General features: G+C 45.0%; 1 protein-coding gene and 1 pseudogene across 4 annotated transcripts in view; both read left to right on the top strand.

The window, feature by feature from the left end:
- The first annotated feature begins 2,843 nt into the window (after nucleotides 1-2,843).
- LOC123941027 lies at nucleotides 2,844-2,963 on the top strand (annotated as a pseudogene).
- Nucleotides 2,964-5,034: 2,071 nt separating this feature from the next.
- Nucleotides 5,035-16,910, top strand: part of USP13 (ubiquitin specific peptidase 13) — a 113,531-nt gene continuing 101,655 nt past the window's right edge. For 2 of the 4 annotated variants that reach the window (XM_046003048.1, XM_046003047.1), the window contains exon 1: nucleotides 5,808-6,078. In XM_046003048.1, coding sequence (XP_045859004.1) covers nucleotides 5,911-6,078 — 168 coding nt within the window. In that variant the 5' untranslated portion in view covers nucleotides 5,808-5,910. Of the gene's footprint in view, nucleotides 5,145-5,807; nucleotides 6,079-15,795; nucleotides 15,801-16,910 lie in introns of those variants that run through there. The other 2 variants (XM_046003049.1, XM_046003050.1) reach the window with 2 other exon arrangements.

Genomic DNA, 16,910 nt, shown 5'->3' with positions numbered 1-16,910 from the left:
TCTGTTGCACTTTGCTGTTGTAATACAAAAGCCGTCATAGACAATATGTAAATGGATGAATGTGGTTGGGTTCCAACAGAACTTTATTTACAAAAGCAAACTGCAGGCTGGATTTGGTCCATGGACTGCAGTGTGCTGACTTCCAATCTTGGCCATCAACATCTATATGACATCATATTAATACCTACAGTGATGACAACGCGCAGATAGGACCTGGAGAGCAGGAAGAGGCAGGGGTCCCGTGACAGAGGATAAGATATATTCTGAGAAATATAGGGGCTTGCCATCCCAGTGAAATTCCTGAGGGGAGTTTGATAATAATAGAAGAATGAAGGTCAAGTTCTTCATCTTGAGCTTCCTATCTCTAAGAATGAGGCATGGGGCACCTGAGTGACTCAGTTGGTTAAGCATCTGCTTTTAGCTCAGCTCATGATCTCAGGGTCATGGGATGGAACCCCTGCTCTATTTTGGGCTCCTTGCTCAGCGGGGAGCCTTCTTCCCCTTCTCCCTCTCTGTGATACTCCACCTCAACTCCGGCTTGTGCTCTCCCTCTCTCTCTCTCTCTGATAAATAAATATATATTTTTTTAAAGAATGAGGCACAATGTTTGATGAGTTTCTTTGGATTTTGGAGCCAATATGTACCATATTTAGGTAACCTGCTTTACTAGCAAACCTGAAAAGTGGCATGTGGCCCCATGGTGTGTATGTGTATGTCTGTCTGTCTGTGTGTCTGTATGTGTATATATATATTGTGTATATATGTATGTATGTATTTGCGTGTGTGTATACATATACATGTATATATAGTATATATATAAATTTTTTTTTACTGTGTTTACAACAGGGTTTTCTACACCTGAACGGAGGCCATGTCTTCTTATGTGCACATGGAAATGGTAAGTGGACATGAGTAGGGACTGTGTCAGATTGGCCTGAAAGGCTGTATGCTATGCCTACCTATCTCTATGAGTAACTCATGAGTCAGGCTTCTGGAAGAACTGTGGTGACTATTACACATCACAGAACCCAAAAAGATGAACAGGGATCTCAGATTTCCTCTCAAACTGAGTAACAGCTTACCTAATCTTGACGTTAACAGTTGTTTAAGGAGTTTGTTCATTCCAGCGTGAACCTATCTTCTAGTTATGCAGATTGCCCATAAACCTAACAGAAGAAACTTGCTTAGTTTTATATATGGGTGGTGAAGAGGACAGGCAAGTTAGAAAGAGGGCAGATGAAAAAGAAATTGACATAAACAGTGGTAGTGTAAAAAGTTAACATCTCTCCTTATTAAGAAAAATAAATGGATTGTTAATGCAAAACATCTAAATAACTCAGAAAAGCACAAACAACTTTGTTTTTCACTTAGAGATAACCACCATTAACAACATATGACCTATTCCAATCGAACCTCTTTTCTCTGCTATGACTATGGATATATGTGTGTGTATGTATTTAAATAGAGTATTAGTGTATATGCTCATTTATAACCTGTCCTTGAAGTTTGAATTGTAGTGAACATTTTTCCATATCAATGAATATTCTTGTATCATGTGAGTTTAGATGGTTATGTAGAATTTTCTCAAATGGAAAATGTATTACATTTTTTAAGCAGTGACCTATTGTTTTACACTTAATAACCAGTGCTTCCTGCAAAGGCTATCTGCCAGGATAGAGCATTTGATGGCTGTGTCTCCACAACAAGCTATCACCATATATGGCTTGACTAGATCACTGCACACTATCGGAGGGCATCTGAGGTCAGGAGCTATTCCATTAATTGAAATAATTAAGGTATCTTTTTTCTCTGTAGATTTCCCCAATTCCCCCTTTTGGCATTAGTCACAGCAACATTCATGTCACGTCTTAATGTAACCTGTGTCAGTTCGGGGAACCTTTGTGAAACCATGAATTTTACTTAAAAGACACAAACTGACTGCAAAACATATCTATTACAGTGTCACAGATGTGAGTCATTCACTTGGTAGGTACTTATTATTGAGTGCCTAAAATAAACAGAGCAGTACCTTTCTGGGTGGGCAATAGTCCACATTGTGTAAGGATACTAAGAGAATTAGCTTCTTTCAGAGTGTGTTATCTATACAAAGGGAAAAGATATGGAACCCTGACTAATTAAATAATGTACAAAAGACGTCATATGGCAGAATGCTGTAATGGGTACAGGCAACACGGGCTGGTCTGTATATAAGATTGGGCCCCAAGGGTTGGAGCCTATATCAGAAAAGGCTTGAAAGGCTTGAGAAGATTGAAATGAGAGCGGAGAGCTTTCAACCAAGACTAGGAGACAAGTGCCTTTATTCTTGGGGATAATATAATTGAGCTTACCAGAAGTAGGTGGGGACTGAAGTCTGAAAGAGTGCCAAGGGTGAGGTCCTTGAATGCGGGCTCACTTCAAATGATATGCAAGGAGGTTTTTTGTTTTTGTTTTTAAGATTTTATTTATTTATTTGACAGAGAGATCACAAGTAAGCAGAGCAGCAGGCAGAGAGAGGAGGAAACAGGCTTCCCGCTGAGCAGAGAGCCCAATGCAGGGTTCGATCCCAGAACCCTGAGATCAGGACCTGAGTAGAAGGCAGAGGCTTAACACACTGAGCCACCCAGGTGCCCCGTGAGGAGGCTTTTGAGCAGCAGAGTGATGTGGTGACCTCAACACTTGATGTGGCAAAAGTTAGTTCTTAGTCTTAGGTCTTCTGACATCTCTTCAGCAAGACTGTGGACTTATGTTGGAAGTGAGAATTGTTTACACATCCTCGCTTTATTCCTGCTCTTTCATCAAGATCTGCATGTGGAAACCAGTCCGTTAGTCAAATTGTCTGGTTGAACTTCCCGCAGTGGCAGTGTTGGAGTCAATGAGGTTTCATCTGAGGCACCATTATTGCTAATTGGAAACTTATTCCAATAAAGTAGTCTTTATGTAGAATTTGCAAAATTTAGTCAAATAGTTCCAGTAATTGAACCAGATTCCCCCCCTAAAATGGCATGATTAAGACATTGTTTAAATTCATTCTAGTTTCTCTAACTTTTTGTCTCAATAAATTTTTGTATTATAGGGGTGCCTGGGTAGCTCAGATGGTAAAGCCTCTCCCTCTGGCTCAGGTCATAATCTCTGGGTCCTGGGATTGATTACCCCTGGAGCCCCACATCTGCTCACAGCTCAGTGGAGAATTTGCTTCTCTCCCTCTGCCTCTCACCCTGCTTATGCTCTCTTTCTCTGTCTCAAATGAATAAATAAATTTTAAAGATCTTAAAAAAAATGCTTCTATTACAAAACAAACATAACATCTTTGAAGAAATTTTGAAAATAGAAACAAAATCTTATAGCCAGATTCTAAACATGACTATTTAAATTTTACATGTATTTCCAGTCTTATCAAAATGTGTGTTGATTTTTACCCAGCTGCAATATTGTATAAGTATTGTAAGCATGTGAGACTAATATACTACAAACGTGTTAACTGGTTATTGAACTTAGAGTGTTTGCATAATTGAGTTTTAATTATTTTTTAAAGCAACACTTGCACATAATAAAAATGTAAATAGTACAGAAAGGTAAAGACTGGCAGTAGGTTCCTCTCCACAGAGCCTGATTGACATTAGTTTCTTATGCAGTCTTTTAGAGACATCTTAAGGCCAAACACACACACACACACACACACACACACACACACACACACACACAATGTAGCCTCTGTGTGTCTATGTGTGTGTGTGTAAATAAATACAACATTTACCATAGATACAACCAATTGGACAGAACGCCTGTGGCATCCTGGGTGTACCAGAGTGCCTTGCATGCATTCCTTGCTTTTACACATGGATTTTCACTTTGCTTTTTTTTTTCATCCATGGGAAATTTCATTTATGTGGAAATTGCTCCACATCAGCTCACACCCGTGCTTCATTCTTCTCAACAGTGCTATATTTTAACCACTTCCTACACAGGCACCTTCAGGCTATTCCCAGTCTTTTGTTACTATAAACAATGCTCTAACAAGAATCCTTACACAGTGTGAAGTTATCTATAACATAAATGTCCAGATGAGGACTTGCTGGGGAAACAATGTATGCATATAAAATTAAAGTTGATACTGTTACTGTTTACTATTTTATTCCCACCAACAATATGAAAGCCTATTTCCCATAGGTAGGGCAACTCAACATATCTTAATCAGTTTGAAGGGTGAAAAACAGTGTCTCGATTTAAATTGTATTTAATCTATGGGGCGCCTGGGTGGCTCAGTGGGTTAAGCCGCTGCCTTCGGCTCAGGTCATGATCTCGGGGTCCTGGGATCGAGTCCCGCATCGGGCTCTCTGCTCGGCAGGGAGCCTGCTTCCCTCTCTCTCTCTCTCTCTGCCTGCCTCTCTATCTACTTGTGATCTCTCTCTGTCAAATAAATAAAAAAAAGATAAATAAATTGTATTTAATCTAGAAATATTTTGAACTGTAGGTTTTGAATGTCATTGAAAAACTTTTTCTTTGTAATTGGACAAGCAAGCATTATCCGTGAGCCTGAATGTGAGGTGTGCTTGAGCCTTGCTTGACAGGATAAAAATTTAGGAGAGCAGGGCAAGAGAGGGGCTCATCTTCCTACTTCACATCAGAGTCTAGGTACCCTTGCCATCTCCCAGCGGAAACCGGCACATCTGCAGAATCAGGCAGAGTTGCAGAGATAATGGGAGAGGGAAAAAGATTTTAAAGACAGTCTGATTTGTTTAGGAGAGTCTTATAGAAACCAACAATTTTATTCTCTATTTTTTTTGTCATTACTGCATTCCATTAATTGGCAGGAATCCGTGGGTACCCTGTCCTTTCCATTGGGTGTAGTTAGGAAACCTCAGCGGAACTGAACCTGTGTTTTAAGAATTTTTTGGAGAAAATGAGAGTACGCTGTGTTGTAAGCTCTGTTCGGCAAATTATTCACCTCCCCCCTACCTCATTCATTGTTTATTTTGAGGAACTGGACCTGCAACACAGGAAATCGTGCGTCTGAATAAGATGCTTAAATCAGGCTATTCAACGCAGGACGCGGAGCCTCGCACAAATCAAGCAACATACGTTCCAAAGAGAAAAATATAAAGCTACTCCCCGCGATGAAAAGATCTCGATCCTCCTCACTATACGTAAGAAATCTGTATTACTGCAAAAATCTACGTCCATCCTCACTGGTTCCTATTCTATTCTCTTTTAATAAGCTTTAGATGTTAAAAAAGTGGGGAACAAGGTTTAGTGAGGGTAACACCTAAGTGCACAGCGCAAATTTAGATTTGGGCCCGACGCTGTGCAATCCAGATTTACACATCGAGTCCCACCCCTACCCAGGCAGGGGAAGTCCCCGCTTTTATCTGCAGTTGTTTTAAAAGCAAACGGTTTTTAAACCCTCAAATCCTGCTCTTTGTGTTAGCTGCCTCGGAGTTGCCCTTTCGCAACCTATCGATCTAGGGTAGAAAACACCGTGGGGGTGCCCCGCCGCAGCCCGCCGTCGGGGGCGAGGGGAGCACCCCGCTCGCTGCCAGCTCCCGTGCCGGGGGTGGGGGGCTCGTTCGCCGCCCCCCGCGCCCCCTGCCGAGCCGGATCCCGGCGCAGGGCCCCTCTCCAGCGCCCCCTCCCCGGCGCGCTGCGGCTGGTGCTCCCCAGCGCCCCGCCTGACGCTGCAGCTGGGCCGGCGATTCGCCATTGGATTAAAAATAGCAGCGTCCCCCACACCCCCGCCCGCCCGCCCGCCCCAGGCCCCCGGTGCCCGTTCCCGCCCCGCGGCCCTCTCCGCCCGCCAGCCCCGGCTCGGCTCGCGTCGCCCGCGCAGCCCGCCTCCGCCACCGCCGCTGCTGCGGGCAGACCCAGCGCTCCGGCCCGACCCGGCTTGGCTCCGCTCGGGTGCACGCCGTAGCCATGCAGCGCCGGGGCGCCCTGTTCGGCATGCCGGGCGGCAGCGGCAGCAGGAAGATGGCTGCAGGAGACATCGGCGAGCTGCTGGTGCCTCACATGCCCACGATCCGCGTGCCCAGGTCGGGGGACAGGGTGTACAAGAACGAGTGCGCCTTCTCGTACGACTCCCCCGTAAGTGAGGCTCGGCGGCGTTCGCGGCGCCTCGGGGGAGGGTCGCGGTGCCCGCGGCCTGTGGCGGCCGCGAGCCGCGGAACTGGGCGGCACGTGAAGCTGGGGGAGAAGATGCGCAGCGGCAGCCCGGGACCTCCTCCCCCGGCGGCGGAGTTGGCTCCGGGGCGCTGCAGCTCGGCAGACGCCGAGGAGCGCCTCCTGCGTGCGGAGCGCCGCTTTCCCCGAGGCTGCTGCAGCTGAAGACCCGGGCGCCGCGGGGTTTGCTCCGCCAGCCTTCCCAGGCTGACAGGGCCCCAGGTCCCAGCGGCCCAGCCCCAGCCCCGCCACCGTTTGAAAGACAGATCCAATGAAGAGTTCCCTGAGCTCCGCCGCGCGTTGCGGAGGGTTTGCGTCCTCCCTGGGGGCGAGAGCGGAGGGCGGCTGGGTGGACCGCATCGATTCCCACCCCCTGCCCCCGTCACACACAGCCCTTCTTTTTCTGGGACCGTTTGCTTTGCCCAGGGACTCCCACTCCTGGGCAGTTCTGATGTCCTCGCTGGGCTTTTCTTCCTGCACTTTCCGTTGCTCCCCACTCCCGTTCTTCCCGTTAGAATGTCAGAGGAAACCTTCGGGCCCCTCCAACTGCGCGGCAAACAGGGGGTCTGCTGGATTATTACGGTTTCTTTCAATCGTCCCCCTTACTGCTCTACGTGCATCTCCTGGGCTGAAAGGCATTAGTATAAATTATTAAAAGTTTAGCCGCGGGTTGTGACCTGAGACCGGAGGGGGGAAGTTACGACAGATCACCGCCTTCCACCCCGGGCGGTTGGTTGTGTTTTTCACCAGGTGGCATGTATGTGTGCGACAAGGAAAAGGAGGGTGAATGTCCCTTTCCAGAGTCAGATGGGCTTCAAAGTGACTCAGCTGTCTGGCGTTTATCATGTCTTTTTGAGGACCAGGTTATTTTTATCCACCCACTTTAGATCTCATGTGTCACCCGGCAGATCTCAATGCAGCCGGGAGGTGCATGGATTAGAGGGACTGAGGCAGGTTTCAAACAATAGTCTATCACATTTTACTCACATTTATGTAGAGTATTGTTGGAGGGGGGGAAAAAAAACCCAAATGAGAGGCAAATTTTCCAAATTCATTGTCTGCTAGATTGATATTGACTGATTTCAAAGCGTTTTTGTTCATTATATACTAGAGTCTCAGAATTTGTATCCTCCCTACAATGTTCGGTTTTTCTTTCATGTTAATTCCGGATCATTTGGGGGATAAAAAATTTAACTCTCTTGATTACTTACTTTCTTTCAAAGGGTCTAAGTGGAATGAGATGGTTGTATTTGAATACTTAGTATATTATGATCACACGACTTAAAGTGACTGTCAGGAGTGTCATTAAATTGTATTCTCCACAAAGTATTTGAAAATGCCTTTTTCAGATTTTGTGTCCAGTGATGGGCAGGTTCCCACTAGTAGCTCCTGAGGGTGGAGAGGACTGATGGTCTTAACTAACTTAAGCAAGTCATAGATTGTGAAGTCCAGGAAATGGGAAAAAGAAAGTGGCCTAGTCTTTTAGGATAGTATAACGTGTAGAGTGGGTGAAACTACTTTTTCTATGTTGGATGGGGGCTGCTCTTCAAATTCATCTTACCAACTTTGTTATTGGAAATCTTTACCGTATTATAAAATATGTGGTAGGTGTGAAATAAAGCTGATTATTTTAATTCACTTCCACAAATAGTTACTGGGAGTTAATGGTGTGCCAAACACTATTCTAGAAGCATCATGTCCAGCATAAAATGATGATTTCATTCATATCACAGTAGTTCCTTCGGGAGACTGGGCTTATTTACAAGGCCGATGAATCAGTATATTTCATTATCTATGAGGAGAAAGAGAAAGAAGGCTTTATAACAAGTTATATCAAAGCACAGTGTGTGATCATGGGAGATCTTTCCCTATGGCACTTAACACTTCATCATGAATCAGAAAAGGGTTCTTGAGCACCTACTATGTGCCAGCTCATACACGCATGACTGTAAGAACCATACAAGAGTAAAACCCAATGGTGCCAAACACCCCAGAGACTTTAGTCTACAGGTGCCATGGGACTGTGGTAGAGGAAAGACCAAAGCCATGTGAGTGGGGAAAAAAAAATCATTGGATACTTTTGAAAACGGCCATAGATAAAGACGGATAGAAATAAGACCAGCATCTAGAAAGGTAAATCACATGTGGACAAACAATAAAGTGTGAATATTTTCTTCTTATTTGCTTGTAATGTACTGGGAAGAAAAAGATTGATTTAATGAGTGAGGTCATAACCAAGTGGAGAGTAGAAGATTAGAGCTTTGAATACCTACAACAGGAACTTGATTTAATATGGTCAGTTACGGAAGACTACTATAAGTTATGTGACTTAAAGTGGTGTTAGAGGGAGAAGGAATAGGTCATTTTTTATTACAGATCCTGTCTGAGGCCTGGTGTGACCAGCTTTGCTATTCCTTACCTGTGTGAGTATGAGGATTGAGTGGGACTGTGCAGTAACTCATTTCAGTGTCCCTCTCCTTCCTTGCTACCCTCTAGGGCTTAGCACAGGGCAGATTCTCAGTGACACTTTTGGGATGAGTGAGAATTTGTGCTTTTTGCCTACCAATTCATCCCAATTTCAGCCCAGGCCCACCTTCCCACCTGCAGGTTCACCCGTCCATGACGTGGCTCATCTTGCAAGGTATGTAATGGGACCTTCCTGGAGAGTGAGTCCGTTGCATCTTTATCCCCCGCAGCTGGCCCAACATCTGGTACATATATATACTAGGAGCCCAACTAATGCCTAGGAAATGTATGAATTACCTGTGGTTACAGTTCCCAAAAATGCTAAGGATACAACATACAGGAAACAGTGCAAAAGGAATCATGTGGGCTTATCATGTGGGATGTGATGACTTTATTGACTGTGGGGGACAAAGTGAGAGAGAGAGCCAGACTGGTGGGGTTCAACCCCAGCTCTGTCTCCCACCTGTGTAACTTCTCTATGTTCCAGGTTCTCCATCTGTTAAGTGGGGGTAATAATAGAACCTACCTCATAAGGTTGTTTTGCGGAATAAATAAATTAATGTGTAAAGTATGCCTGGACAAATCATAATCACTCTAGGAAGAAAAGAAAGAGATAAAGAGTCAAGCCCAAGTGTTTGATTGTCTGGGGTATGTAGAAAGTTTGGTGTGGTTAAGTGGAGACATTGGTCCACACTTTTTCTCACCAGGCTTCATGGCCCACGGTATAAAATCTACTCATCCCCTTGGTTGTTGAACCCCTCATTCATCTGAATGTACTCTGCCCTCCCGCATCCCCTCCCCTTCTAGGCTGCCAGCTCCAGGGAGGTCAGTCTCTGGGTTTCCAGTAGCAAAGATTCATTTCCCTTTCCAGAAACACCCTCCTGTCTTGATCATCTTCTGCTTGAGACTTCATTGTTTCCTCTGAAATCCATATTAGAGTGTATGCCATACAACGCAGCAGTTGGTTGTAGTCTCTCTTCCATAGCTGGCCATCATTTCATTCTCTTTTTACTTAACTAGTCATTTTAAAACATCTGCTAGATGTGAAGCCTTCTACCAAACTTTAGGATCAGGGAGGAGCTGGGCCATTCTTGTGCTAATCATGCCCCTTTCCCACCTGGTTGGAGGTGGAGAGCTTATCTTCTGCCTTCTCTTAGCTGGGGTCAACTGAAAGACGGAGACAAGGACTTACCATGGGCACTTTATTTTGGAAAGATATCCCAGGACACATAAGAGGAAGAACATCCAAGGGAATAGTGACAAAGGGGAGGAAGGAAAGCCAATTCAAGTGTGAGTTACTGATCTGGCTGCCGTGATGGACCACTGGTGCTCAGTCAGGCCAGGGACCTCTGGGGAACTGTTGGATGGGCCTCGATATCCTCCACCTGGGACATGGAGAGGGGAGTTTTTATCCACTGGTCTGGTGGTCAAGGGTGCTCCAGGGATGAAATGCCCTCCCTCTTCCAGGTTTGTATTTGTGCCAGAGGGGATTCCTGAGAAGCCCTTCCACAACCAGCAGCTGCCGAGAAGAGAGAGATCCCAATGCAGTGAGGCATGGACATCTGGCCACACCTGCTATGACAAGCAGCTGCACACACCAAAAAGGTGGCCTGAGAGGATATGACACCAGCATAAGCAGTCCCTCACACCTCTCCTTCCCTTGCAGCATCAGCATGATTTTGTAAAAATGAGCTTGTTTCCCATTCTCTGAAGCTCTGAGATCCCTTGGCAATCCCAAAGGACACATTCCTTTGTAAAACTCCGGGGAGCGGGGCCTCATGGTACTGGCTGGTTTACATAGCCACTGGGAAAGGCTTTGAGATCATTTACTTGTAGGAACAGCTCCTGTTAGGGGCTCCCTACTGGAGGGGTGTGTGTGCTACCTTCCCGAAGTGAGACTGGCATCTTTGTGCTTACATGTAGGGGAAAAATAATTTAATTTGGGGGTCTATATGGAAAAATCTTCCTCCTAAGGGATCAACAGATTTAAGATAGTAAAACATTTCCTATTTCTTTTCCCTTTGAAGATATAAACTTAAACTCATTCTAATTAGTTTCACATATTAAAAGTTCCTTTCCAAAAGCAACTAACTGAAATGTTTTATAGCAATGAATCTCAAGATTTTTGGCCCCTATATACTCTTACATATTTTCAAGGATGCCAGAGAGCTTTTTTGTGGTTTCTGTCTACTGATATTTACCCCGTTAGAAATGAAGACTGAGAAAAATTTAAAACAACTTCCATTCTGTTTGCTTTTAGAATGGTGGTGTCACCAGATATCATGCAGTCTCCTCAAAATGCCTCTGTATGCTCAGGAGAGAGCAGAAGTGGAAAAGGCAGATAAGTTCATGTTATGAAAATAGTTTTTGCCTCGCAGATGACTCCAAGGGACTTGGGTGCATGACAAGGTTTCCAGGTCATACTTTGAAAACCAGAGTTCGAGAGTTCCAGAGTGTGGGTGCAACTCTAGTTGCAACTCTAGTTACTCTAGTGACACATCCCACCTGCACTGTGGCCTTTCTGGGTTCACAGTTTCACATTTGTGGTGATTGAATAATTGGTTGTGAATCTTAGCTCAGCTATCGGTGTCATATATCTCATGTACATTCTTTTTTTTTTTTTTTTAAGATTTTATTTATTTATTTATTTGACAGACAGAGATCACAGAGAAGCAGGCGGAGAGAGAGGAGGAAGCAGGCTCCCTGCTGTGCTGAGAGCCCTCTGTGGGGCTAGATCCCAGGACCCTGGGATCATGACCTGAGCCCAAGGCAGAGGCTTTAACCCACTGAGCCATCCAGGCACCCCTCATGTACATTCTTTTTGAAGCAAATTAAAGTTTAGAGAATTTGAGACATTCGAAAAAAAATTGCAGCTACTTTGCTGGGAATCGGGCTTTTTGGAGGTGGGAATTCCTTATTCTGTTGACTTGTGGACTTCACTGGAAGGTGATCTGGCTGGGCTGTTTGTTCGAGAACCTTAAATTTTAGCATCCTGATTTTTTCCCTTTGGCGACTGGTTAGGAGACTTTTGTCATCTTCTGCCTGGAAAGTGAAGGTCTATCGGCCAATACTGCGGGAGCGGAGAACTGAGTGGGAGGAGAGGACGAGGGTGGTCTTGGCATCTGGATATTGGATATGGCTGAATATGGTCGTCTGGTTCTTAATCTTTTTTTGGGGGGGGATTCTTAATCTTATCCCTGTTTTGTTAGGCCCCCTCCTATGCTGCATGTTGTAGGGGCTGGGAACCTGGATGCTATAGTTGCCTGAATCTTTTGACAGGAGGATTTTTTTTTTTTTAAGATTTTACTTATGTATGAGAGAGAGAGAGCGAGAGAGCATGAGAGGCGGGAGTGTCAAGGGGAGAAGCAAACTCCCTGTTGAGAAGGGAGCCTGATGCGGGATGATGCGGGACTCGATCTTGGGACTCCGGGATCATGACCTGAGCCGAAGTCAGTCAGTTAAACAACTGAGCCACCCAAGCATGCTTTTTTTTTCTTTGAAAGATTTTTATTTATTTGTTTGAGAGAGGAGAGAGAAAGAGAGCCACAACGGGGGAGGAGCAGAGGGAAAGGGAGAAGCAGACTCCCCACTGAGCAGGAAGCTCCATGCGGTACTCAGTTCCAGGACTCTGGGATCATGACCTGAGCTGAAGGTAGATGCTTAACCTATTGAGCCACAGAGGCCTCCCAGTCAGAAGGATTCTGATTTCTGTTCTGCCAGTGAGAGTTTCAGAAAGAGAAGCCACATTGTTACTGTAGCAGTAGCCGGTGGCAGATATGGGATTTTCCTGTCAGCTTCAGAGTATCCTTCTGGGACTCAAGGCCACCTAAGCCATGGGGGAACTGGGATCATCTATGCAGTATCTTACAATGCTTGTATGTCTAGATTTCCTGAACATGAGTGGTGATTTCTCCGACCTTGGCTTTCACAACTCTAACCATGAGTACGTACCCTCTAATTCCCTGTATTAAATCCCTTCCTGCCTGAAAAACCTAGAATGGCTGGCATTTTTGATGCACATCTGGACTGATACACATGTATTACACACACACCTCTAAGTTTCCATGTATTTAGAATGGAACCTCTATTCCTAACTGAGCTCCTTGTCCCACATACCTGAGTCCCATGTTTTTACCTGCTCTAGATAATCAATCTCCAGTGGTTTGCCCGTGTGGGAGAGTCACTGCGAGTGCAGAAGGGATTTGGGCTCTGATTGCTACCTAGATGGGTTTTCAAGCCTTCCTTCTTGAGAGCGAATTCTCTTTTCACTGCCCTGCCTTGTTCTTCAGCCCTTGTCTCACGCCAGATTGCGGAGTTACCTAGAGCTACTAATTCTGGAGTCTCTTGGAAGTTCTGGGGTGGACATCAGATCGGATCTTGGTTTTTTCTGCTGCAGGCCTAGCTAGGGTTCCTTTTTGTCATCTTAGTCTTACTGCTTCTCCATCTGCAGTCTGGTTTCCAGATTTTGTGGCTAAGGTTGATGTTTTTTAAAAACATAATGTCTTTACTGTTCTTTTAGTTGTGTTTCAGAAAGGAGTGAAATTGACGTATTTGTGTAACCTGCCCCACATACACCGGAATCCCGCTTTTCCAAACAAATCATCAAGAAGTCACTTCCTGTTTCTTTTTGGCTGAGGTTAATTATCTTTCAAGTTGTATCATTTTTAGAGTCTAGGAATGGAAGAGACAATGCTTGTCCTGTCAGGGAGCATTTTGGGAAAGATCGTGTCCTCAGTTGTATTGAGCCCAGACATCTGCACAGCTCTGAATTCTGTTTTCACTCCCCTGCATTGTTCTTGCTGTGGATTGGAGCACAGTTAAAGGTCATTTAGGGCTACAGGCTGGGAGGTGTACAATATTATCAACTCTGACTCCCTTTCCCTCTCTTACTTTAAAAAAAATTGTATAAAGTGCACATAACACAAATTTAACCATCTTAACCATGTTTAAGCATACTGTTTGGTAGCATTAAAGGACATTCATGTTGTTGCATGACCATCACCACTATAGATCTCTGGAGGTCTTCATCTTGCAAAACTGAACCTCTGTCTCCCTTAACCAGTAACTCCCCAGCCCACCAGCCTCCCAGCCCCTAGCAACCACGATTCTGTTGTCTGTCGCTATGAATTTGCTCTAGGTACCTTATGTAAGCAAGCCCATATAGTAGCTACCTTTTTGTGATGGGCTTATTTCACTTACCATGTTTTCAAAGTTTGTCCATGTTGTAGTATTTGTCAGAATTTCCTTCCCTTTTAAAGCTGAGTAACATTCCATTATATGTGTAGACCACCTCTTGTTTATCCATTCATCTGCTGATGGATACTTGGCTTGACCCTGGTTTTGCCTATTGTGAATAACGCTGCTGTGGGGATGCGTGTACTCCCTCTCTTTTCTTCTTCTTCTTCTTCTTTTTTTTTTTTTAAGATTTTTTGTATTTACTTACTTGACAGACAGAGATCACAAGTAGGCAGAGAAGCAGGCAGAGAGAGAGGAAGGGAAGCAGGCTCCCCGCTGAGCAGAGAGCCCGATGCGGGCTCAATCTCAGGGCCCTGGGATCGTCATGACCAGAGCTGAAGGCAGAGGCTTTAACCCACTGAGTCACCCAGGCACCCCTCTTTTCTTTTCTTTTTAAAAATATTTTATTTATTTATTTGACAGAGAGAGAGCACAAGTAGGCAGAGCGGTAGGCAGAGGGAGAGGGAAGAGGAGAAGCAGGCTCCCCACCGAATGGAGAGCCCAATATGGGGCTCAGTCCCAGGACCCTGGAACCATGACCTGAGCCAAAGGCAGACACTTAACCAACTGAGCCACCCAGGTGCCCCATCTTTTATTTAATTATTTATATTTTGGTCAAATGATCCTTTATTGAAATATTTTCCTTTGTAGTTAACTAGCTGGGCATTCCACAGCATTCCACTGTTGATGTCATCTATAATGTCATGAGGGTGGTAACCATCAACTTGGCAGCCCACAGACTGGGCAGTCCCTATGATCTCTTTAATGGTTCCAGAGAGTTCTCTGGCTAAAGATTGGTGCTGCATCTGTTGGCCAATACTGACAATCTCATCAAAAGTGATACTTCCACTGTGCTCAGTGTTTTTCCGTTTCTTGCTGTTCCCTTGGTGGTTCCTTGAGGGCTTTGATAATCAGGACACAGGCAGAAGGGTCCCCCTCAGTCTGGGCTTGTCTGTTCTGAATGGGTAGTTTCACTGTAATCTTTAGATCTTCCAATCACTGGTCGCCTTGGCTATGTCATCACCAACATTTTTTGGAGACAGACCCAGCAGGCCGATCTATGGGGCTAGGGCAGACGTGGCTCCGCCTTCACCGCCGGTGAGTTTGAACTTAGGCGGCATGGTGGAGGCTGCTGGTGTCGAATGAGCCCGGATTCAGGACCACCTAAGAGAGTCGCGCATTTGCCTCCTCCAAGCTGAAAGCCAAAAGCTTTCCCTCTTTTATATCACATCCGACTAGAAACCAGGTTCCAGGATAGCCTCCTCTCTCTTTATCCACAGCCCAGACTCAAGCTGACATCATTTCTTGCTTGGCCTATTGCACAAGAATTTTCTTAACTGACCACCTTGCCTTCCTTCAGTCTGTCACACTGCATCCTTAGTTTTTCTTTTTCTTTCTTTTTTTTTTAAAGATTTTACTTATTTATTTGACAGAGAGACAGATCACAAGTAGGCAGAGAGGCAGGCAGAGAGAGAGAGGAGGAAGCAGACTCCCTGCTGAGCAGAGAGCCCGATGCAGGACTCGATCCCAGAACCCTGGGATCATGACCTGAGCTGAAGGCAGAGGCTTTAACCCACTGAGCCACCCAGGTGCCCCATCCTTAGTTTTTCTAAAACATGATCTTATCATGTCATTTCGCTGCCTAGATATTTTCAATCACCATTCAGACTTTCCTAACATAGCACCTCAAATCAGTTTACCAAGTTGATCCAACTTTCCTTGCCAGTGTTGTCACTTAGCTCCTAACCTCTGCTTACATTCCCTTTGGCCCAAGGGACTTTGTGTTCTACATGCTCCATGCTTTCAGCCCTCCATGCATTGGCGCATGCTTTTCCCTTGACCTGGAATGCCTTCTCCCAACCCCTCACACCCCCCCCCCCGGGAAAACCCTACTGATCCTTAAAAATCAGCTCAGACGTTCTCTGTAAAGCTGTCACCACTCCCCCGTCCCCAAGCTGAGTTAGACACTAATTTTCCTGTCCTCACAAAGCACTTTGTACTTCTCTGTCATGGTTGGGATACTGATTGCTGAGGACGTGGAACAGTTGGGGTCTTCTGCACTTGTGCTAGTAAGGCTGCATCTTTTCTGTTTTTCTATCTTTTTTATTTTTATTTTTTTTTTAAAGTAGGCTCCATGCCCAGCATGCAGCCCAACAGGGGACTTGAACTCACTGTGAAATTGAGACCTGAGCTGAGATCAAGAGTTGGACTTTTAAGTGACTGAGCCACCCAGGCGTCCCTGTTTTTTCAAAATCATGAACATTTATTTTGGAATAAAAAATGTTATTCAAAATAACCAATACCATATTTTTATTTTGTCATGTTATAATCTAAAAAGTCATAAACTTGACCCTTGACAAGCTAGGGAGAGGTATCTTAGGTCCTTGCTGGGTGTTTTTTTGTGTTGTGACTCTGGACGCCGGAGGGATCTTGGTGGGCATGATCACACAAGGTGCCCCTTGGGGAGATGACAAGAGGGCTGGTCTCTGTGGAGGTAGCCTGGGCCTCTGGGCTGCCGCCCGTGTTCAGTATTATGGGCAATCAACCTAGGACTCCTCTTGTCCCCAAGCACAGGGAAGATGGGAATGAGAGCACCTATTTTTAGGGTTGGAACAGCAGGTCAATGCAATAATGACAAGAATTTAATGAATCTGAACATGCCTCCAGACTAGAGATGGTGCTTGAGGTGCACAACAGTTATGTGTGCTTCCTCTGAGGAGATTAAAAATAAAATGATTTGTTTTGTGTTAATTAGGAGGTATTCACACTTACTTAGAGCCTACCAGGTTCCCAGCACTGTCCTGAGAGGTTTGAGTATTTAGGAGGGAAACAGAGGAACACAGTAAAGAAGAGTATGACGTGGATGTTTTTAGCATAGTACGGAGTATGAGCACCAATTTTGAGTGTGTACTAGGGGTCAAACACGGTATTGAGTACTTTTATATACATTATCTCATTTAATTGCAGTAGTAATTGGCTTGTAAATTTTAATTACTATTGTTACCTTGTTTTACAAAAGAGGAAACTGTCAGGCAGGTTACGTAGTTTGCTCAGGG

Source organism: Meles meles, chromosome 4 (assembly GCF_922984935.1).
Source record: "Meles meles chromosome 4, mMelMel3.1 paternal haplotype, whole genome shotgun sequence".
Taxonomy (NCBI): Eukaryota; Metazoa; Chordata; class Mammalia; order Carnivora; family Mustelidae; genus Meles; species Meles meles.
This window is presented reverse-complemented; position numbering and strand designations above follow the sequence as displayed.